We start from the raw sequence: 22,269 nt of genomic DNA on the forward strand, positions 1-22,269 counted from the left end.
TACCCGGGCCGGCTATGATTCCATCTGGGTGGTTGTGGACCGCTTAACAAAGGTGGCCCATTTTATACCTGTGAAGACAACGTACACCAGAGCAGCGTTAGCTGAGTTATACATGTCTCGGATAGTCTGCCTTCATAGTGTGCCGAAGAAGATAGTGTCAGATCGAGGAACACAGTTTACCTCTCATTTTTGGCAGCAGCTACAAGAAGCTTTGGGCACACATTTGAACTTCAGCTCGGCTTATCACCCACAGACAGACGGTCAGACTGAAAGAACTAATCAGATCCTGGAAGATATGTTGAGAGCCTGTGCGTTGCAAGACAAGTCAGGATGGGACAAAAGGTTACCTTATGCAGAATTCTCCTACAACAATGGTTACCAGGCCAGCTTGAAGATGTCGCCGTTTCAGGCACTCTATGGACGGAGTTGTAGGACTCCGCTGCATTGGGACCAGCCTGGAGAGAGACAGGTGTTTGGCCCCGACATCTTACTTGAAGTCGAAGAGAATATCAAAATGGTTCGGGAGAATCTGAAGATAGCACAATCAAGACAGCGAAGCTATGCGGACCGAAGGAGAAGAGAACTGAGTTTTGAAGTGGGAGATTACGTCTATCTGAAGGTGTCACCTATCAGGGGAGTCAGAAGGTTCGGAGTTAAAGGCAAGTTAGCACCCCGGTACGTTGGACCATATCAGATTCAAGCAAAGCGTGGAGAAGTGGCCTACCAGCTCAACCTACCAGAAAGTTTGTCGGCAGTGCACAATGTGTTCCATGTGTCCCAATTGAAGAAGTGTCTGCAAGTACCAGAAGAACAGTTGCCAGTGGAGGGTTTGGAAGTCCAGGAGGATCTGACATACATAGAGAAGCCAACGCAGATTCTGGAGTTTGTAGACAGAGTCACCCGGAGGAACACCATCAGAATGTGCAAAGTCAGATGGGGTCACCACTCGGAGGAAGAAGCAACCTGGGAACGAGAAGATGATCTGAAGGCCAAATACCCTGAACTCTTTGCTGACCAACCTTGAATCTCGGGGCGAGATTCTTTTAAGGGGGATAGGTTTGTAACACCCTGAATTTGGAGGTATAAAATTTCTTTGCTCATATTCACAAATTCAGGTGTTACTTCTCTTTTCTCATCTTCCCCTAATCTTCTATTTCTCCTTTCTATAGGAAAAGAGGGGTTATTCTTATTTGTAATTATAATTTAGTAGGCTAAACTCCAAGGGAGTATGAAATGTTGCATCATGTCAAACCCTAAATCCTACTTTTGTTTGGTGCATAATTCTTAGAAAGGCTAATTTGAATTTGTGGCTTATTTGGATTTGAATCAAATAGAATAAATAAAAAGAAAAGAGAAAACAAATACCAGAATAAAAGAAAAAGGAAAAGAAGCCTGTTTCCCCCGCCCCCTCGGCCTTTCGGCCCACCAGGCCCATCCCCCGCGCGCGCCTTCTCCCCCCCCTTTCTCTCTCTGCCCTGGCGGGCCCGCCCGTCAGCGCGGCTGCCTTCCCCGCGTCCGCGCCCGCTTTCCCCCGCTCTCTCTGCTCGCGGGCCCGGGCTGTCAGCTCCCTCATCCCCGCGTAACTGCCGCCCGAGCTGCGCGTTGCCGCGGTCTCCGCGCCCACGTCGCGCGTGAAGCTCGCAACCACCCCGCCCCCGGCCACTTGAGCCCAGAACCCCGCTCGCCCTCTCCCCCTCCCTCATTTGCGCACCTGCAGACCCCTCTCCCACCTCCCCCACGCTGGGCCGCCGCCATTAAACCGCCGCCGTCCCGAGCCCGTTTCCCCGTCGACGTCGGAGCCCCGCCGTGCCCTCTGCCACGGTGAGCTTCGCCTCGACGTCCGCAACCCGGGACACGCCCCAATTCCTCCTCCCCCTCTCTATTTCCCTCTGCCCGCGCTCACCCGCCGTCCTCCGTGTAGCCGCAGTGGTCCGCCACCGCCGACCGGAGCCGTCGCCGCGCCTTCGCCGCCTCCGAGGAGTCCCTGGGGTTCGCCTTGAGGTAAGGAACCTCCTCTGCCCTCTCCTTTCCCCTCTATGGCTCTCTGCTGCGCTTAATTGCTCGCCGGAGTCCCTTAGCGCCGCCGCCGAGCCGCTTCGCCGTGGACCGCCCCCCTCCGGTGCCCCTGTCCCGACCTAGCCCCCACCAGAAGACTCCCCGCGCCTTCCCCAACCTCCCGGGCCGTCCAGGTCGCCCCAAGGACCTGCAGGGCCCCCGCGCCACTCGTCTCCGGCGAGTTCTCCGCCGCGGGGACGAGCGCCGCCGCCTCTGCTAGCCGTAGGAGAGGACAAGGCCGGCCACCGATCCCCGTCGTCCATCCCAGATCGAGCGGCCCCGTTTCAATTAGCCCGAGCCCAATCCTGGCCGCCTACCGGAGATCCAACGGCCCATGGCCGCTTCCCCCACACCCCGCGCCCGCTCTGCCCGTCGGCCCCGCCTGTCAGCCGCCCGCGCCCGCGCTGCCCGCCTGGCCCCGCCTGTCAGCCGCCCGCGCCCGCGCTACCCGCCTGGCCCCGCCTGTTAGCCGCTCAGGCCGCCGCGCGCTCGCGCGCCCGCCCGCAGATCTAATCTCGGGCGTTGATCCGAGATCCAACGGCTATTAGAGCCCGATACCCCTTCGCCCGCGCGTTTTCTTAAAGAGACCCCCGCCTTTCCGCAAATTAACCCGCTGTCCCTGGATTCTCGCAGTTAGGTCCTCGGACCTTTTATTTAATTCAAAATAGGTATTTAGGGCATATTTTTAATCCCTAAACTTGTAAAATTCATAACTTTGTCATATGAACTCCAAATTAGGTGCTTCAAATTGCAAAATGCTCATAGTATTTTTGTCTACCTATTTAACCAATGTTTCCCTGCTGTTTTTATGTCCCAATTAATAGTTGATCATTAGGATAAGATTAAGGTTATTGGAACCCTATTTGAGATAAATAGAAAATAGTAGGCTTTAATAAAAGTTGGAGCACCTAAGTTTATGGACTTAAACACCTAAGTTTAGGGACTTAAAATCATGTAATGATTTAACCCCACCATTGACTTAGACCTGATTAGTGGATAATGAATCACTTTGTATAGTTCTCTACCCTAGACCTAGGGGACACCAGAGTGCCAATCCTTTTCTATTATGAACTTGTGATCTCTCTGCTGCATATGTTTGGTATATTGCTTTTGTTTGTTATTTCCCAAGTGCATAGTGTGAATGGTTACTTTACATAGACAACGGGCAGTCTGTGTTTCCCGAGGAAGTTGCAGAGGAAGTCCCTGATCAGCAGTTTGGTGAAGGCAAGTGTCCTCTGTCCCATTATGTCCCATTTACTTTATAATACACTACCCCGCATACCATGATCAACCTAAGGATTGACTAGCTTTACACTTTACTTTATCCTTGATGACCTTCTAGGTTGTTATGGTTAGCATTTTGCTATTGCCTTAACTTAATCAATGAACATGATGTGACTATTTATGATACTGTTATCCTGATGATGTTGATGACCTTGTGATATTCTAGGGGGCTCAGGCTATTTCCTGAGTACCTCTCCGTAAGGACCTGTTCGTTGAGAGACCACCCGGGATAACAGTGCAACCATGAGGGTGGAATGGGGTGCCCTTAGCTAATTAATTAGAGGAACTAGAAGTGTAGTTGCTTCGCCGACGTGCCGTCAATGGGGTCCAGGCACAGTGCTTGCTCTGCCGAGGCTGGGTGCCGAGGTTCTTTCGTTTTGCTATTTAGTCACCCTCCTGCGGGGAGAGGTACTGTGTTTATCAAACTGGAGAAACCTAACGGGCAGCTATGACCTCTAGGGAATCTTTGTAAAGGCTTCGTAGTGAATCCCTGGCCATTCACCTTGGGAGTGAATAAGGGTCTTGCAAGCCCGGGCTAGAGAGGGAATCACGGCTCATGGGTAAAGTGTGCGACCTCTGCAGAGGGTAGTGAAACTGGTATATCAGCCGTGCTCACGGTTAAGAGCAGCCTTGGGATCCTCTTTGATTAGAGATACTCCGGATACACTTCAGATGGTGATTTTAATGATGATGGTTAACGATGGTGATTTTAATTATGTTTTCTAGTATTTCTTCTCTGAGGAAGTACTTTTTGGGATTATAACTTGGGTTTATGATAAAACTTGGCTCCTACTAATAATAAATACTTGACCAACTAAAAGCAACTGCTTGAGCCTAACCCCACATAAAGCTAGTCCACTTCAGCCAAACGGGGCATTTGCTGAGTACGTTGATGTGTACTCATCCTTGCTTTACCACAAAACACCAGGTTGTCCACATTGCAACCACTTCTCAGAAGGAGACGAAGTCGTGGAAGGAGACTTCCAGGAGTTCCAAGACTACGACGAATTCTAGGTGTGGGTTGGCGGCAACCCCCAGTCAGCTGCCTGTGAAGGCCTTATCTTTACTGCGTTTCGCTAGTACTTTGATTTATCTGTTAAGTCGATGACTATGTCGATGTCTATGACTCTGTGATGTAATGAGTTAATACTCTTTTATGTTATTATTCGAGCAATGTGCGTTGATGTTCATTTATGTAACCGCTGTGTACGTGAGTTCTGATCCTGGCATGTACATAGTTCGCATTCGGTTTACCTTCCAAAACCGGGTGTGACAGGTGATGTGGCTGGCGCAGCCCATCGACAGACAGCCTCCCCGACGACCATTTTGGTGGTTGGGGCTATAAATACCCCCCAACCACCACACTTCAAGGCATCCAAGTTTTCAGCCATTGCATTCAATACAAGAGCTCTAGACTTCACTTCAAGACACAAACAAGAGATCAAATCCTCTCCCAAGTCCGGAATCACTCCAAATATTTAGTGACTAGTGAGAGAGAGATATTTGTGTTCATTTGAGTTCTTGTCGCTTGGATCGCTTTTCTTCTTCCTCCATTCTTGTTCTCAAGCAACTTGTAATCAAGCAAGAGACACCAAGTTGTGGTGGTCCTTGTAAGGGGTCTAAGTGACCCATTAATTAAGGAGAAAAGCTCACTTGGTCTAGGTGACCGTTTGAGAGAGGGAAAGGGTTGAAAGAGACCCGGTCTTTGTGACCACCTCAACGGGGAGTAGGTTTGCAAGAACCGAACCTCGGTAAAACAAATCACCGTGTCACACTCTTCATTTGCTTGTGATTTATTTTCGCCCTCTCTTTCGGACTCGCTTTTATTGCTAACGCTAACCCGGCTTATAGATTGTGCTTAAAGTTTATAAATTTTAGATTTGCCTATTCACCCCTCCTCTAGGCGACTTTCAATTATGATGCCCAAGGGGGGTGAATTGGGCTTTTCTAAAAATTCAACAACAATTAAACCCTAAGAATGAGCCCAACTTCACCCAACTACTAGCAATAAGTAAATACTACTAGAAAAACAACAACCCTAAGTCATTACTTCAAACACTTGCTAATCAATTGAACAAAATGAAATACTCAAATTGAATGCGGAATGTAAAGCAAGGTTAAGAAGACTCCTCCTGTTTTTTGCCGAGGTATCGAAGAGTCGGCACTCTTCCTAGTCCTCGTTGGAGAACCCGCGCAAGGGTATCGCTCCCCCTTGGTACTTGCAAGGACCAAGTGCTCACTATGAGGTGATCCTTTGCCACTTCGACACGGTGGATCCCTCACGACCGCTTAAAATATTGAGCTGGGTCACCAACATATCCTCCGGGGTGATCACCGTGCTCCAAACGCCATCAAGCCGTCTAGGTGATGCCGATCACCAAGAGTAACAAGTCATAGAATTTCACTTGACCAAGAGAAGCCTAATGCATGTGGTGTGTGCTCTAGGTGGATCTCACTTCCACTAATGAGGTCCTAACACGGGATTAAGATTTTCTAATCACCTCACTAGGCTTTGTGGTGCTTGCAATGCTCTAGCAATGTGTGGGCTTTAATATGGGCAGCAAGACCCTCAATGAGGTAGGTAGAGGGGGTATAAATAGCCCCACTCACCAAACTAGCCGTTACCTAGTTGTTCTGCGCATGGGCGCACCGGACAGTCCGGTGCGCCACCGGTGCGCCAACGGTCGACTCCAACGGCTAGTTCTGACAGTTATTCATTGGGCTGATGGCGCACCGGACAGTGATCAGTACCTGTCCGATGCACACCAGACAGTCCGATGTGGCCACTAAAATTCATTTTCCCAACTCGTTACTCTCGAGTTTTCTCGGGGGCAGAGGCGCTGCCCTCGGGGCTGGCTGGCCCCACTATCAGGGGGCGCACCGAACAGTTCGGTGCCCCTAAGACAAAAACCCTAACTTCTTTTTCCTTCGGTTTTTCTAAACCGTTTTCGTTCTAACTCGTGAGTGTGTTATAGAGTGACACCAAGCACTAGATGTGAGTGTGAATATGCACCAACACTACACTAGAAATCTCTTGGTCAAACTACTCATCCACAACCCCTCTTTATAGTACGGCTAAAATAAAATAGAAGACCTAATACTATACCGAGTGTCTGCAACTCCTTTGACACTCGGAATATGAAGACCTTCATCTTTTGATTCATCTTTTTAGCCGTCGCTTCAAGTTCTCATGTCACGGATTGTTTTCACCATTGTAGCACAACTTCCTGTAATGCGATCTAACTTACCATTTGCTCTGCAAAACACACGTTAGTCACATATAATCTTATGTTGTCATTACTCACTAAAACCAACCAGGGGGCTAGATGATTTCACCATGAATGATCGGACAAACGAATGAACAAACTATGAACAGTTGGACGAACGATCGAATGAACGATCAAACGATCTTTGTGCTTGTGTGGGAGTGAGAGTGAGTGGAAGTGAGTTGCCATGAAATGGCTTGGGATGGCATGAGGGAGCCCCTTGCCCCTCTATTTATAGGCAAGCTGGGGGTTAGGGGGAGGAGGCGAGGATTAGTGGGAGATAAACATGTATTAGCGGTGGATAAGTGAAATTAGCTTGCAGAGCTCATTGTATGACACCGGAGGCGTATATGTACATATGAGCATATGGAAAATTGATAAGAAAATGTTTGTATGTGTTGGAACTTGCTCTTCGGGGCAAGTTGATCCAACGGGGGAGTGAAAGCAATGTAAACAGGGTTTTAACTTGAGATGGCAATAGCTTTGTTAACCTAGCCTCTCAAGGGCACTGTGCGGGGGTATTTATAGGTGTCTGAGTGCCCAGCGTCAAGGATTAAGGACGCATGTGCCCTCAGGTGCCTAGGTCCTCCCCGGAATATTCCCATTAAAGCAGGGTTACAGACTGTAATAATAGAAAAACCTTTACAATCTAGGCCCGTAATGCGCAGCGACAGTGCGGGGCCCGTTATGATGGGCCGGATTGCACGTGGGCCCTCGTGATGGGCGACGCCGCGGGATGGGGCGACCTCGCCATAGGTCTTCGTCCTTCGGCGTGTCGGACGAAGGGTGGAGTCTGCCAGTCGTCGTCTCCGTTGGTGCGGCGAGGCTGGCTAAGGCATCGAGCGAAGGGTAGCGTCTTCGCCTTCGCCCCAACATTTTCCCTCTGAGGGACCAGTTCGACCAAGTCATCTGGTGCTGAAGGTGTTGCTAGATGGTGGAGATGTTGTCCTCGCTTGAAGTGGTTCCGCGGGGGTTTTTGACATGACCGTTGATTGACGCTGCACTGTTGGATTGCGGGTTTCCTGAAGCGCCGCGCCCTGTGTATAAAAGGGGGTGGGGGCGACGCGTTCTGAACGTTATCTTTCCGCGCGCCACGAAAACCCTAACTTCCTTTTCAAACCGCTTGCTTGCTCGTCTGCCCTCCTTGCTCTTGCTCGTCGGAGATCTAGCCCATGTGAAGCAGACCGCCCGCCGCCGCCGCCGGTACGTAGCCATATCGTCCTCTTCCTCTTCTGCTGCCGATACACCGCCGGCCGGCACATCGTCCGAGGAGACGCTGAGCAATGTGGCGGTGGAGGAGTTGCATCCCGGCGACACAGTGGAATTCGGTGTGTCGCAGATGTCCTTGGTCCGCGTGCAAGACATGCAACAACTTGGGTATTTTGGCGGCGGAGTGGCACGTGTCCCGGGTGTAGAGGAGGTCCCCAAGCTAGAAGGCAAGTTAGTCGTCTTCGAGGCTTTTTTCGCCGCTGGCCTTCGTCTGCCCGCGCATCGATTTGTGGGAGAGGTTCTGCGTAGATTCGAAGTCCAGGTCCACCAGCTGACACCGAATGCTGTGGTGGCCCTGGCGAAGTATGTCTGGGCAACGACTTCGTACGGCGGGCAGCCCTCTGTCGAAGTCTTCGCGAAGCATTATTGTCTGCATTGGTAGAAAAGGAAAATCGGAAATAAGATTGCTCAGTTTGGATCTTGCACATTTACGCTGAAGACCGGCAAAACTTCGATGGAAGTCGTGGAGTTGGTTCCCTGCGCCCGCAATAAATGGGGCAACTGGTGGGAATTTTGGTTCTACGTTGCCGAAGGCACAGTCGAAGACCAACCAGGGCTTCCCGTGGCTGTCATGTGTTCGCATTATTACGCAGCGTACCCGCAGTTTGAGGTAGCGGAGGAGGATGAAAACGAGGGGGGCCTTCGGTGCGCGGCCCGCATGAGTAGCGGGCGTGACCTTGTTGAGGAGTTTGTCGGGTATGGGGTATGGCCCTTGGCGCGTGGATGGGCGCTGGGCGAGGTATGCCCTCGCTAGATGCCCTCCCGTGGCGGGATGCTGGTGCGGAGTCCTGCCTTCGCACTGGATTTGCATGGCCAAGATCCCGCCGCATTCGTGCGTGAAGCGGAAGACGGTGCGGCGAGGATCGTGGGGCGCTACGTGCCGAAGACGGAGGCTCTGCAGAGCTGGGATATCCGTGGGACCAATGACATGCTAAATCGGGTCTTCGAGTTGAACCGGTTGCCTTACGGTGGTTACCCCGGGGAAGACGCCGCCGACCGCCGCGGGAAGAAACCGATGGGCGGTACCGAGGAAGGGCCATCACAGGAGGCTGTCTCAGCCACTAAGAAGAGAAAATTAGGTACTATAGTGGGGGAAAGGGGGGTGTCTGATAATTTTGTTGTAGAGTTGATGGGGACATGCGTGGCCCCCGGGGGAAGGATGTCTTCGCCCGAGCTCCGGGAGTCTTCGGCGCGAATGCTGGAGGTTACTAGGGGTAGGTGGCCAAAGAATCTTCCGATCCCCTGGGCAGAGGGCGAAGACATGTCTACGTCTCGTATAGCTCGTGGCTTGAGGATTTTCTCTTACGGACGGAATATTGCTGCTATTGTGTCGGCAGTGATGAACAAGGATCGCCAGGATGCTGCGCAGAAGCGCCGGGCGGTCGTCAGGCTCCCCGATCCTAGGCGTGAAGCAAAGAGGGCGCGGGGGAGCGCGAAGGCTGCCGCCGCCGGCGTTAGCCAGCCGACGCTGGCCGCGAAATCGGCTGCACCCGGCTCCAGCAAGGTGTCGGAGAGTGCGAAGGCCGTTGCTACCGGCGGAACCAAGTCGACCCAGGGCGAGGCCGCGAAGGTTCGGGAGTTGCCTTCGCCGGGGAAGCGCGTTGCCGACTTCGGCACAAATATTAGCGTGGACGACTATTTCGTCGGTAAGTTTTTTTGACCGGTGGTTCGTTGCAGGGTCAGGCGAGGGGCAAATGGTTGTTATCCCGCCTGCGGTGGCAACCACGGCGTCAACCGCGGTGGTCGGGGCGAAGGGTAGCGCTTTCTGCGCAAGCGGCGAGATTTCGTCGGCCGCTGCCGTCAAGGGTGAGGCGGGCACCATGTCCCGCCGGCTGAGGGAGGCGTCGCTGCAGCTGTCGCAGCAGCTGTCGCAGCAGCTAAGTCAAGTAAGTTGAACTGGACTTCGAGGTTTGCCGTTTTCATGGGGATTGTGGTCTCATGTATTTCTGTTAGGTGGCCGACTTTGTCGACCGCGTGGTGTCGGGTGCCCTTACTGCAGATGTGTCTGCCGAAGTCGAGAGACTTCGGGCGTAGCACGCGGACGCCGTCCGGGAGAAGTCGGTCACGGAGAGCAAGAGCCACAGGTTGGCGGAGAAGGTGGCCGCCCTGGAGACCGAGAGGACGGACCTCCGGCGCCAGCTGGTGGAAGAAAGGAGGGAGGCCAACCAGGCTATTGCCGAGGCGCAGGCCACGCAGGTGGCGGCCAAACTGGCGTGGGCGGAGGGAAGCCTTGCCAGCCAACGCGCGGAAGAATGGGAGGAGTGGTTCAACGCTCTGCGCGGCTGCGTGGAGAAGGCCGAGGCCTCTACGCGCTTGGAAGTGGAACGGACGCGCGCACAGCTCGTGGAGTCGTACCGCGAGTTGGGTGCGCGGACGGCTGACTTCGAGGTGCCCGACCGAGAGGCGGGCCTTCGCTTCCTCGAGTGGCTGCAAGAGGAACTGCAGGTGCTCCCGACCCTCGTGGAGGGTTTCATGTCCTTTGCCTCCCTCGTCACCTGGGAAGGGGCCATGAACGCGTTGTCTCGCGAGGGCTGCAGACACTTCGAGGTCTTCGACCAGGCTGACGAGAGTTTTGAACGCGAGATTTTTAAGGCCGAAGACCCAGTTGTGAAGCAGTCAGTGGGGGCACTGTTTGATAGGATGTGGGGGGCGTATGGTCGGGAGGTTGTCAGGGAGCGGTCAGACCGAGCGAGGGAGCAGGTGATGTTTATTGTTTTGCTGTGCTTTGTTGTGCGTTGGTGTGTGTGGTGTTTGCTGAAAGGATGTGCTGCTGCTGCAGATGGAGCGCGTTGAGGACGTCGAGGACTTCGGAAGTCTAGCCGGCGCGCCGCCCGAGGCCGCAGAGGGCAAACCGGCGCTGCCCTCGGATGCTGGTGAAGGCCCGTCGGATGCGCCCGTGCCTGCTGCTGCCGGCGAGGACCCTGTGTTGGCCGCTGTGCCGACAGCCGAAGGCTCCCAGGAGGTGGTGGTGGAGCCGGCGGTCGAAGACCCTATGGCCGTGGCCGCGCCTTCATAGGTGGCTAAGTAGTTGAATAGGTGGAGGGGAAGTTGTAAATTTTGTCTACGTGTTACTGAACCTCGGTTGCTGCGTAGGTTCGGGATTTTGGGCCTACGCACGCAACCGCTACTGCTAATTTTGTGATGGCTTCGTCTGTGGTCGCTGGAAATGAATCGGATGAGTCTACGTCTAAGTTTTCTGAGTTTGATGACTTTGGGAGTTCGGTTGTGTGGACGGAAGAGTCTTCGGATGAGGACTTGGATTACTTTGCTGCCTTGGATGTGGCTGCGGCAGAGGCTTCTCCGCGTGTTACGGATGCTAAAGTTTTGCCTGGTCCGAGTGCTGGGCGTAGGCGGCGAAGGGCGGTGGCAAAGCGTAGAGTGAGTGAAGTGGATGGTGGTCGGCTTCGTGTGGGCAGGGCTGGCAAGCGGGAATTGTTGTCCTCGCCGGTTGGGGCGAGTGTAGGTGAGGGGGAGTTGCGAAGTCTTTTTGAGGGTGAAGAGCTGAGGATTATGCTATTTAACTATAGGGAGACGGGAATCATTCCGAAGGTTGAACCAATGTAAGGTGTGATGCCCTCGCTGTACGTGTGTAACTATGGTTTGTATGATTAGGCTGTGCGCCCTCGCGCATCCGGCTATGTTCATAGGGGCATTGCGCACTTGGTCTAGCATGTTTATTATGTCGGTCCGGCTACGCCTGTAGTCGGTCTTTGCGCGGACAGTTTCTCGATGTAGACTTTTGCACGGGTGTAATGTGCCTTCGATTTTGTGCACTCGTTGTGCTAGTCCGGCTGCACCCTTAGGCGACTTTTGCACGGATAGTCTTTTGAAGAAGACTTCGATTTTGCGCACTTGTTGTGCTAGTCCGGCTACACCCTTAGGCGACTTTTGCACGGATAGTCTTTTGAGGAAGACTTCGATTTTGCGTACTTGTTGTGCTAGTCCGGCTGCACCCTTAGGCGACTTTTGCACGGATAGTCTTTTGAGGAAGACTTCGATTTTGTGCACTTGTTGTGCTAGTCCGGCTGCACCCTTAGGCGACTTTTGCACGGATAGTCTTTTGAGGAAGACTTCGATTTTGTGCACTTGTTGTGCTAGTCCGGCTGCACCCTTAGGCGACTTTTGCACGGATAGTCTTTTGAGGAAGACTTCAATTTTGTGCACTTGTTGTGCTAGTCCGGCTGCACCCTTAGGCGACTTTTGCGCAGAGTGTCGCATGCGAGGGTAGCCAGCGCTGCCCCTCGCGGTGACTTTGTATTGGTCGAATGCCGAAGACCGTCGATGCGGTCTTTTTTCGACGTAGATTTTTGCGGGGGATTTTTCTCGTGTGTATTACATGGCTCCGCCTCGTTAAAAACCTCACCCCCCGGGAGGAAAAGAGTGTGTGCCGGAATAAAATTGTTTTGCGAATTACAAGGGCGAGCTGGCCCTGAGGAGTCAAACAAAAAATTTGCGGAGATTATCAATGTTCCAAGAATGCTTCAAGTCCTCGTCGGATGGCGTTGTGAGCCTGTACACGCTGGGGGACGCCTTCGTCTTGACGATGAAAGGGCCCTCCCACTTGGGCTCCAGCTTGCCCCGGGACTCTGTCCGTGCTGTCCGGACGAGTACGAGGTCTCCTTCGCTGAATTCCCTCGGGATGACAGTGTGGTCGCGCCATGCTTTTGTCTGAGCTTGATATTTGTTTAGAGCCTGTAGGGCGAAGACGCGGTCTTCGTCGATGAGGTCCTTCGAAGTGGGCTCGTCCACGTCGAGGACGGCTGACGGGGCTGTCCGTGGTGACCCATGTTTTATTTCTTGCGGGGTCATGGCCTCCGATCCATATAGGAGGCGGAAAGGGGTGAACCCAGTCGCCCTGCACTCAGTCGTGTTCAGTGCCCAGACCGCTTCAGGTAACAGGTCGGCCCACTTGCCCTTTTTGTCGTCGAGGAGCATCTTCTTGACGGCTGTGAAAATTTTGCCATTTGCGCGTTCCACAACTCCGTTGGATTGTGGGTGGTACACTGAGGCGAAGGCAAGCTTGGTGCCAATGGAGAAGCAGAAATCCTTGAAGTCTTGGCTGTCAAATTGCTTGCCATTGTCAACTGTGAGTTCGGACGGGACTCCGAAGCGGCAAACAATGTTTTGCTAGAAGAATTTCTGGGCAGTCTTCGATGTTATTGTGGATACAGCCCTCGCTTCAATCCATTTGGTAAAATACTCGACAGTGACGAAGGTGAACTTGAGGTTCCCCTGGGCCGTGGGCAGGGGCCCGACAATGTCCAGGCCCCAGCGCTGAAGAGGCCATGTGTGGGCGATTAGCTTCGTGAATTGCGAAGGGCTTCCCGAGCATGGAGAAAATTTCTGGTAGGCTTCGCAGGACCTTGTGACCCGATTTACGGCGCAGATCATGGCGGGCCAGTAGAAGCCTTGACGGATTACCTTTGCGGCTAGGGCCCTAGGCCCTGCGTGAGAGCCGCAAGTCCCGCTATGGACTTCGCGCAGAATTTGGACGCCTTCGGTCTCAGTGACACATTTAAGCATGGGTTGACTGACCCCCTTCTTGTAAAGCTGGCCTTCAATTAGTGCGAAGTCCCGGCTTCGATGTTTGAGGCGCTTGGCCTTATTGATGTCGGTTGGATGATAGTACCCCTATAGGAACAGGGTTATTGGTGCCCTCCAGTCTTCGGTCATGATAAGGTTGACTATGCGGTAGCCCTCGCTGTCATTGGTTATTTGGAGCCCCTCTGAGCTGCGGACGACTGGTGTGCCGATGACATGGTAGAATACGTCGGAGGGCAGGGCCTCGCCTCTGGCGGCTGCTTTGGCCAATGCGTCGGCCTCCTCATTCTTTGTTCGGTCCACATGCTGCAAGGTGAAGCCTTTGAATTGCTTCTCGAGACTACGGATAGCCGCGAGGTACTGCATAAGTGCGGGGTCCTTCGCTGCGTAGTCTTTCTCGACTTGGTCGGCGACTACCTTGGAGTCTGTTTTGATGATGCAGGTGGTGATGCCAAGTGCCCTTAGCTTGCGAAGGCCGAGGATGACAGCTTCGTATTCTGCTATATTGTTAGTGCATCTGTCAGCCTCCAAAGCAAAGCTGAGGCATGCTGCGTATCTATGCTTGACCCCTGTGGGTGAAGTAATGACTGCAGCGGCACCTGCCCCCGCATGACACCATGCGCCGTCGCAATGGATTGTCCACACCTTCTCTGCGGACGGGTCCAGCTGTGTTATTGGCCCAGTCCAGTCGACGACGAAGTCTGCTAGGACTTGTGACTTGATGGCTGTCCTGGGTTCAAATGTGATGTGGTAACCAGAGAGTTCGGCTGCCCATTTGGCAATCCGGACTGATGCCTCCGGGTTTCTGAACAATTCGCCGAGTCCCCTATCTGAGGTGACCCAGACCTTGAATGCTTCGAAATAATGGCGCAATTTGCGCGAGGCCATAACAACTGCATAGGCGATTTTCTCCAGTTCCGTCATATTGCGTTTTGATGTCGTGAGTACCTCGGAGACGTAATAAACTGGACATTGCCTGATCGTGCCCTCTCTGTTCTGCTCTTGAACCAGCGCTGCGCTGACCGCATGCGGCGAAGCCGCGACGTAAAGCAACAGGGGTAGCGAGGGGTCGGAGCTTGTAAGAATCGCCAATTCTGACAGGTACTACTTCAATGAAGCGAAGGTCGTCGCCTGCTCTGGTCCCCATGCGAAGTCTTTTGCGCCGCGGAGTGTTTTGAGGAAAGGGAGGCTTCGCTCTGCGGATTTGGAGATGAATCTGTTGAGGGCGACCAATCTGCCTGTCAGTCGTTGTACGTCTCTGGCTGATTGTGGGGGCGTCATATTGATGATAGCCTGGATTTTGGTTGGATTGGCTTCAATCCCACGGTGTGACACCAGGTAGCCCATGATTTTCCCCTGGCAAACGCTGAAGACGCACTTTTCGGGGTTCAGGCGAAGTCATGCGTCCCGCATGTTCGCAAATGTTTCGGCGAGGTCGGCCAGGTGATCTTCCTTGCTTCTGCTGGCGACGACGATGCCGTCCACATACGTGAATATATTTCTGCCGACTTGGCTCTCGAGCACCGTTTTGGTGAGCCGAGAGAAAGTGGACCCGGCGTTCTTGAGTCCCTCCGGCATTCTGATGAAGCAGTACGTGCCGAAGGGTGTTATGAAGCTGGTGCTTGCCTTGTCCTCCTCCTTCATATATATTTGATGGTAGCCGGAGAAGCAATCAAGGAGTGACATGACTTCGCACCCGGCCACGCTATCGACTATTTTGTCGATCTGGGGCAGCGGAAAGTTGTCCTTGGGGCAGGCCTTGTTAAGACTGGTGAAATCGATGCACATCCGCCATTTGCCGCTCTTTTTCTGCACCATCACAACATTGGCGAGCCATGTATGGTAGGCAACTGACTCAATAAATTTGGCCTCAAGCAGGCGATGTACCTCGGCCTTGGCGGCTTCTGTCTTCTCATCAGACATTTTGCGGAGCCGCTGTTTTTTCGGTCTTACCGAAGGGTCGATTCCCAAGCTGTGCTCGATGATGGAGCGACTGACTCCGACCAGGTCGAGGGCGGACCAGGCGAAGACGTCTTTATTCTTGGACAGACAGTAGAGGAGTCTCTCCTCGTCATGCGAAGTGAGGTCTTCGCTGATGGTGACCGTTTGCTTGGGTGTTGCCTTGTCGAGGGGGACAGTCTTGGTCCCGTCGTTGCTTTGCAGCTGTGCTTTGTCATGTTCTTTGGCGATTGGGCTGGTAGATTCGGGGACCTCGCGCTGGGCCGTGAGGCAGTGTATGTTCCTTTGTCCGGGAACGAAGTCTCTTTCTATGTTACGTGCAGCCTGCTGGTTGCCGTAGACTGTGATGACGCCTTGCAGACCTGGGATCTTCATGCACAGGTAGAGTCCGTGAATGGCTGCCTCAAACTTGTTGATGGAGCCCCGACCCATTATGGTGTTGTACGGGTACACCATGTCGACGATGTCGAACGTGACTTGCTCACTTCGTGCGTTGGGTGCTGCACCGAAGGAGAGGGGTAACTCTATTTTGCCGACGGGAAAGGTGCCCTTGCCGCCGAAGCCATATAGTGGGTTGTCCGAAGGCTTGAGCAGGCTGTGGCTTATGCCCATGCGGTCGAAGGCATGGAGAAAAATGATGTCTGTCTGGCTGCCATTGTCGACTAAGACTTTGTGCAGGTCCCAGCCTGCCACGCTGCAGTTGATGACCATGCCGTCGATGTGGGGGGCGCTGCGCAGATCGACGTCTCGGGCGTCGAAGGTTAATGGCACATGGGACCACTTCGTCTGCACGACTGGACCGGTGACGACGACGTGGTTGATGTTGCGGTAATGGTCCCTCTTCTGTCGCTTCGTCTCAAAGTTGACGCTGGATCCCCCAGTGATCATATGAATGACTCCGCGATACGACTGATCAGTGAAGTCTTCTTGCTTTGGGGCTTGGGGTGGTTGGGGTGATGGATGTTTTGCTGTTGCTGGTGTGGAGGTGGGGGTGGGGGAGGTACGATTTGTACCTCCTGGTGGTGTTGGTATGTGTGGTGTGGTGGATGCAGAGTGGGGCCGTGGTGGTATGGCTGAGGGGGTTGCTGATATGTGTGCGCGACAACTCTAGGGTTGTCGGCTGGTTGCGCCCGTGCCATCCTATCTTTGGTGGCCTTCGTTTCTGGGCAGTCTCTTGTAGGGTGGGCGCAGTCTTCGCCGTGGAACAGGCAGTAAAATCTGCGCGGTTGCTGTGCACGTCCCCGGTCCCGACCACGAGTTCTGTTTCCGCGGCCCTGTGGGGGATACTCCTGGCGGCGAGGGGCCTCGCCAGTGGGGTGCTGGTTAGCGATGTTGTGCACCTGCTGCTGATTGCGGCCGTCCCGATCGGAGTCTGCCTGCGTGGGCCTCGTCCACGTGCGGCTGGACTGTGGAGTGTCTTTGGGTTTCCTCTGAGACTCGACTTTGCGCTGGTGGAGCTCTTCGGATCTGGCGTATTTTTCAAATAGCTGATACAGTTCCTGGAGGTTCTTGGGAGGATCCCTGATGCAGTGGCTGTAAAGGACGCCGGCCCGAAGGCCACTGATGGCGTAGTGGATGGCGATTTGGTCATCAACCGAAGGCAGTTGTGACTTGAGGGTCAGAAACTTGCGGTAGTACTCCCGCATAGTCTCTCTTTCCAGCTGTTTGCAGAGTGAAAGTTCAGCCAAGGCGTCGGTGTCTGGGCGGTACCCTTGGAAGTTGAGCAAGAATTTGTCCCGGAGACTTCTCCAGGAGTCGATGGACAATGGAGGCAACCTGGTGTACCAGGTGAGGGCTGGGCCTTCGAGGGCGATGATGAATGACTTGGCCATTGTGGCATCGTCCCCTCCGGATGATGCAACAGCGACCTGATAACTCATGATGTACTGTGCTGGGTCAGTGCTGCCGTTGTACTTGGGATAGGTCCCTGCCCTGAAGTTGGCGGGCCATGGTGACACTTGCAGGTGTGGCGCCAGGGGACTTCGCTCATCAAGGTAGTTGACACCTTGAAATGTCGCGGCGTGTGGGATGGCGTGGCCGCGCTGAGGGATGTACAGGTCTTCGACTTGTGCGCGTTGTTGGAGGGGTGGGCCGTGTTGCAGGCCGAGGTGGCCTTCGCGCTGCATGAGCGTGATCTCTTGTTCGAGCTCCTGAGCCTTCTGCTCTTCGTCGCGTATCATCTGTCGCACCTTAGCTTGTGCAGACACACGTTGGCGTTTGGCCTTGAGGATCTCTTTTTGCTTCTGGAGGTTGCGGTTCTTGATGCGCAAGGCGTGCAGCTGTAGCTGCTCTTCCGCTGAAACGCCGATGACTTCGCCGTCCTCGGTGGCGTCCGCGTCCTCCGGTGGAGCGAAGCCTGGGGGAAGTTGCAGCTGTCCTCCGGAGCTGCAGGTGCGGAGACTGCCTTCGGGAGTGGGTTGTTCGTTGCGCTGCCTCTTGCTGAGTGCGTCGTCTTCGCAGGCCTCCTGGTGGGTGGTGTCGACGAGGGCCTTGCCCTTTTTCTCGGCCAGCAGTGCTGCCTTCGCAGCCTCGTCAGCCTTCGAGCTAGCTCTCTTGGGTGCCATCGCGGGTGGTTTTTTCCGTAGCACGAACGGTGGGCGCCAAATGTTGGAACTTGCTCTCCGGGGCAAGTTGATCCAACGGGGGAGTGAAAGCAATGTAAACAGGGTTTTAACTTGAGATGGCAATAGCTTTGTTAACCTAGCCTCTCAAGGGCACTGTGCGGGGGTATTTATAGGTGTCTGAGTGCCCAGCGTCAAGGATTAAGGACGCATGTGCCCTCAGGTGCCTAGGTCCTCCCCGGAATATTCCCATTAAAGCAGGGTTACAGACTGTAATAATAGAAAAACCTTTACAATCTAGGCCCGTAATGCGCAGCGACAGTGCGGGGCCCGTTATGATGGGCCGGATTGCACGTGGGCCCTCGTGATGGGCGACGCCGCGGGATGGGGCGACCTCGCCATAGGTCTTCGTCCTTCGGCGTGTCGGACGAAGGGTGGAGTCTGCCAGTCGTCGTCTCCGTTGGTGCGGCGAGACTGGCGAAGGCATCGAGCGAAGGGTAGCGTCTTCGCCTTCGCCCCAACAGTATGGATTTTAAAAATGATTTCGAGGGTATTTCTTTGGAGAAAAACATTTGGAGAAATATCGGTGGAATATTTAGACAATATTTCTAGAAAGAATTTAAAGGGGATCTCTGGAGAAATATTTGTAGGATATTTTGAGGGAAAATAGACCACTATATTTTCTTTGTTGCGATCAAATCGCAAACAAACATTTTGAAATGAAGTTTAAAATTTATTTTGAATTTAGAACGAATTTGAGAAATTTTCTATATTTGAATTTTTGGGGTGCTACACCAACCACCTAAATTCAATTTACCCAAGCATTCAAACTCTTGCATTCATTATAGCAATGCTTCATTCCATCCATACTCAAATCATCAAAGTCCTCTCCAAGTGTCATATTTTTGTTTGAAGATCATTTGTGATTAGTGCTTTAGAGAGACTCAAGGAGTGGGACATTCTGATTTTCTTGCTGCTCTTTTGGCTTGGTATTTTTCATCATGCTTTATTCATCTCCTTCTAAATTCTCATTGACATGTAAAGCTAGCAAGAGACACCTGAGTGTGTGGTGATCCTTGCGGGGTCTAAGTGACCCTCGAGATTAAGGAGAAGCACTCAACCGGTATAAGTGACCGTTTGGAAGTGGGAAAGAGTTGAAAGACACTCGTCCTACGTGGACTCCTCAACGGGGAGTAAGTTCTTCCAAATCAAACCTCGAGAAACAAATCGTCGTGTTTATTTGTGTTGATCATTACTTTGTGATTTGATTTTTCCTCTCCCCTCTCTAGTTTCTTGCTTGTATTCGTTTTGAGTTGGCTCCCAATGTAATCCACAATTGATTGAGCAACTCTAAGCAAGAAGAACTTCTCTCCCTCACTCCTATTTCATTTACACTTGTTATAACGCTAACCTCAGGTGAAGTTTTGTGTTCAAGTTTATAATTTTTAGGTTTCGCCTATTCACCCCCCTCCAGGCGACTTTCAAGTTCTCTAGGACATGAGGGGCCCAAGAGGCTAACATCGTTAGGTGCTCCGAGACACGAGGGGCCCTATGAGCTTATGTCGTTTGATGCCCTAGAGCGCAAGGGGCTTTAGGGACTTACATTGTTAGGTGCCTTGGGGCTTAAGGGTCCCGTGCCTCAAGGTGTGAGAGCATTGGGGGTTACACCATCGAGTGCTCTATGGCATGAGGGCCCTCGAGGCTTATATCATTGGGTGCTCGGACACAAGGAGTCATAGAGGCTTGTACCATGAGGAGCCTAAGGCATGGAGGGCCCTAGGCTCTTTTGTTTGCATGCCACATGATGTGGTCGTGTGGATTTAGTTTAGATTATACCCCTAAATAAACTAATGAAGAATTGAGGCCCTTCCTTGTCAGGGTCAAAGGATATCTCTAGGCCACAAGGCATCTAGAGTAGTATCCCCACCATGGTGGGCTCTAAAATCAGTCTCCTCGGTAGCCATGGGTATGATCTTTCCTGAGCGCTAATAGTGGCTTCTAGACCTGCTTGTGATATTTCCTAAGCACTAACAGTCTCCTAGGTCCACCACTGGAATGGCCCGCCTGTGATCTTTCCCGGGCGACAGCGACGTGACGGCTTCTGATTGGTCCACGTGTGTTAGGCATTGCAACAGGCACACATTGCAACTAACCGTTTGATGTTTAAACAATTCGGAAAAAAAATAGTCACAAATTTCATGTACTTTTCTTTTAATTATTATGAACTTTGTATTTTTTTAATTCAATAAAAAATGTTGTGCGGATTCTAAACGTTGAAATAAATATGTGTGAATTACTTAATTCTAAAATAGAAAAACTGATATGGCTATAGGCTGAGGATATGCACCGGAGCGGCATGGACGAGAGTGGAATCGAGATCTAACGTGGCATGGAGAGGCAAGAGGGAGATGTACTTTGGTGTACTTCCCTTGAATCTCTTGAGGCGTTGTTTAAATGTGTATTAAAAACTATAAATCTGAAAAAGTCAAAACGTGTTGTATTTTGATTCGTAGGTAGTACATATATTATAAGAGACGGGAGAGGTTTGTAGACTTGTAGTACGAACTGTATACACGCAAAGCTACTACACCACCTAGGATCAAGTAACGAGCTCTGGTTTCCCGAGGAAAGCAAGGGACGTGCTGCTGCTCCAGTGGCCAACTTACTGAAACCGAGCTTGCGTATAAGCATAATCGATTGCTTTCAACGATTCTCTTGCAACCAACCAAATGAATCATCTCCTACTACAATGTTATTTCACACCAAAGAATCGATTAGTATAAACAATGAATGTGGGACTACACATAATCTATGCGTGTATATATAGCCCTGTCGTATAGTGTGCTCTGATCGTCGACATCGCAATCAAAGTGCATCGTGGTGTTAGCCCATCTCTACGCTGCCTACACGGCTACGGCATGGAGCACTCGGGAGGGACGCCCAGCGGGAAGCGCTTGGCGTCGGCGCAGTAGTCGTACACCATGTAGTTGTCTCGCGCCCACTTCATCGCCTGCTGCGCCGCCGCGTCCATCTGCAGCCCGTACCCACCGCCGGCCGCCGCCGTGAAGTTGCGGTACTGCGCCACGAAGGGGGCCTGCGACCAGTCCGTCTTGACGCGGCCGCCCTGCGTGGCCCAGTCCTCGGCGTTCCACAGCGAGCCGTACAGGCGCATCCCCTGCGACGACGGGTACGGCACGCCCCAGTCCGCGTGGTTCTTGAACTCCCGGACCGGCGTCCCGTCCACCAGCACGCTGCGTGCATATGTCATCAGCACGCCACGTTGTTAGATCGGCGTCGGCCGTCGGCGATGGATGGTACGGTGCATATATGGCGTCTGCGAGCGGAGCGCTTACAGGATGTGCTGCTGCGTCCACTCGATGGAGTAGGTGTGGAAGTCGGCGGTGGGGTCGAACCAGAGGTGGAACTGCTGCTCCCGGCTGCCGCTGCCGCCGGCGTACACGTTGGTGTGCAGCGTGTACGGCTGGCCGCTCACGTTGCCCAGGAACTCGAGGTCGACCTCGTCGTGCACATCCCACGGGCCCTCCGAGACGAACTGCATGCACCGTCGATCGTCAGAAAATAAACCCGGCCGTTGTCAGGTCAGGACGTTAGGTGGTGGTGCACTGGTGCTCGTGCTCGCGGATGCGTTGCTGAAACTGGAAGCTAGCTAGCTTACGTAGAAGGTGGTGACCGTGCCGGCGGAGTTGTTGGGGACGAGCTTGATCTGCACGTCGGCGCGCGCGAAGAGGAAGGTGTCCTTGGAGCGGAACCCGGAGCCGGAGGTGTGGTCGAGCGACAGCGTCAGGACCTGGCCGTCGGGCGACACGCTCCCGCGGCCGTCGCCCCACGTCAGCTCCAGGCCGTCGTCGACCCTGGCCGCCGCCGCCGCGCAGGCGGCGTAGAGCCCCAGAAGCAGCGCCAGCAGCACGCGTGCCCTCGAGCTAAAAGCGCTCGACATTGCTTAAGCCTCGCACCGGCCGGCTCAGGCTCTTTTTTTTTTTGAAGAAAAAATATATGTTTCGAAGAGCTGGTGAGTGAGGTGAAGAGAAGGCTAGTAGCAGGCAAGAGATGGATCGAAGATGGTAGTGAGATGGAGGATATGCGTGTCTCGCTCTCGCCACAAGGCTTATATATAGAGTCCGCGGGCAGGTAATAAGGATCGAGGCGCGGACGTAGGACAGGGCAGACCGGCAGAGCAGAGCGCGCACGGCTGGCGATGCGGCGACGACAGCGGGGCTGTGTGCCTGCCAGCCTCTCGTGTTGCTGTGCCGGACTGCCGGTGCGGGTGCGGGCGCCGCTGCGCGCGCGAGACGACCACGGTCCACGGTGGGGTA

The 22,269-nt window shown here is 53.3% G+C and overlaps 1 protein-coding gene across 1 annotated transcript; it reads right to left on the reverse strand.

Annotated features, from left to right (window-relative positions):
• Positions 1 to 20,619: 20,619 nt before the first annotated feature.
• Positions 20,620 to 22,145, reverse strand: LOC103642034 (xyloglucan endotransglucosylase/hydrolase protein 24). Its single transcript, XM_008665343.4, has 3 exons — positions 21,612 to 22,145; positions 21,289 to 21,488; positions 20,620 to 21,186 (listed from the first exon to the last, which is right to left on the reverse strand). The coding sequence occupies exons 1-3, from the start codon at positions 21,891 to 21,893 to the stop codon at positions 20,847 to 20,849; spliced, it is 822 nt and encodes a 273-aa protein (XP_008663565.1). The 5' UTR covers positions 21,894 to 22,145; the 3' UTR covers positions 20,620 to 20,846.
• Between the last annotated feature and the right edge of the window lie 124 nt (positions 22,146 to 22,269).

The sequence above is a fragment of the Zea mays genome, chromosome 10 (genome assembly GCF_902167145.1).
Source record: "Zea mays cultivar B73 chromosome 10, Zm-B73-REFERENCE-NAM-5.0, whole genome shotgun sequence".
In the NCBI taxonomy this organism is placed as follows: domain Eukaryota; kingdom Viridiplantae; phylum Streptophyta; class Magnoliopsida; order Poales; family Poaceae; genus Zea; species Zea mays.

Excerpts from the sequence above, each read along its gene's own strand:
- LOC103642034 (XM_008665343.4), bottom strand. The coding sequence starts at position 21,893 with ATGTCGAGCGCTTTTAGCTCGAGGGCACGCGTGCTGCTGGCGCTGCTT. Across the intron at positions 21,489-21,611 it reads GCACGGTCACCACCTTCTAC|TTCGTCTCGGAGGGCCCGTG; the intron begins GTAAGCTAGCTA and ends CGGTGCATGCAG. Across the intron at positions 21,187-21,288 it reads TGGACGCAGCAGCACATCCT|CGTGCTGGTGGACGGGACGC; the intron begins GTAAGCGCTCCG and ends ATATGCACGCAG.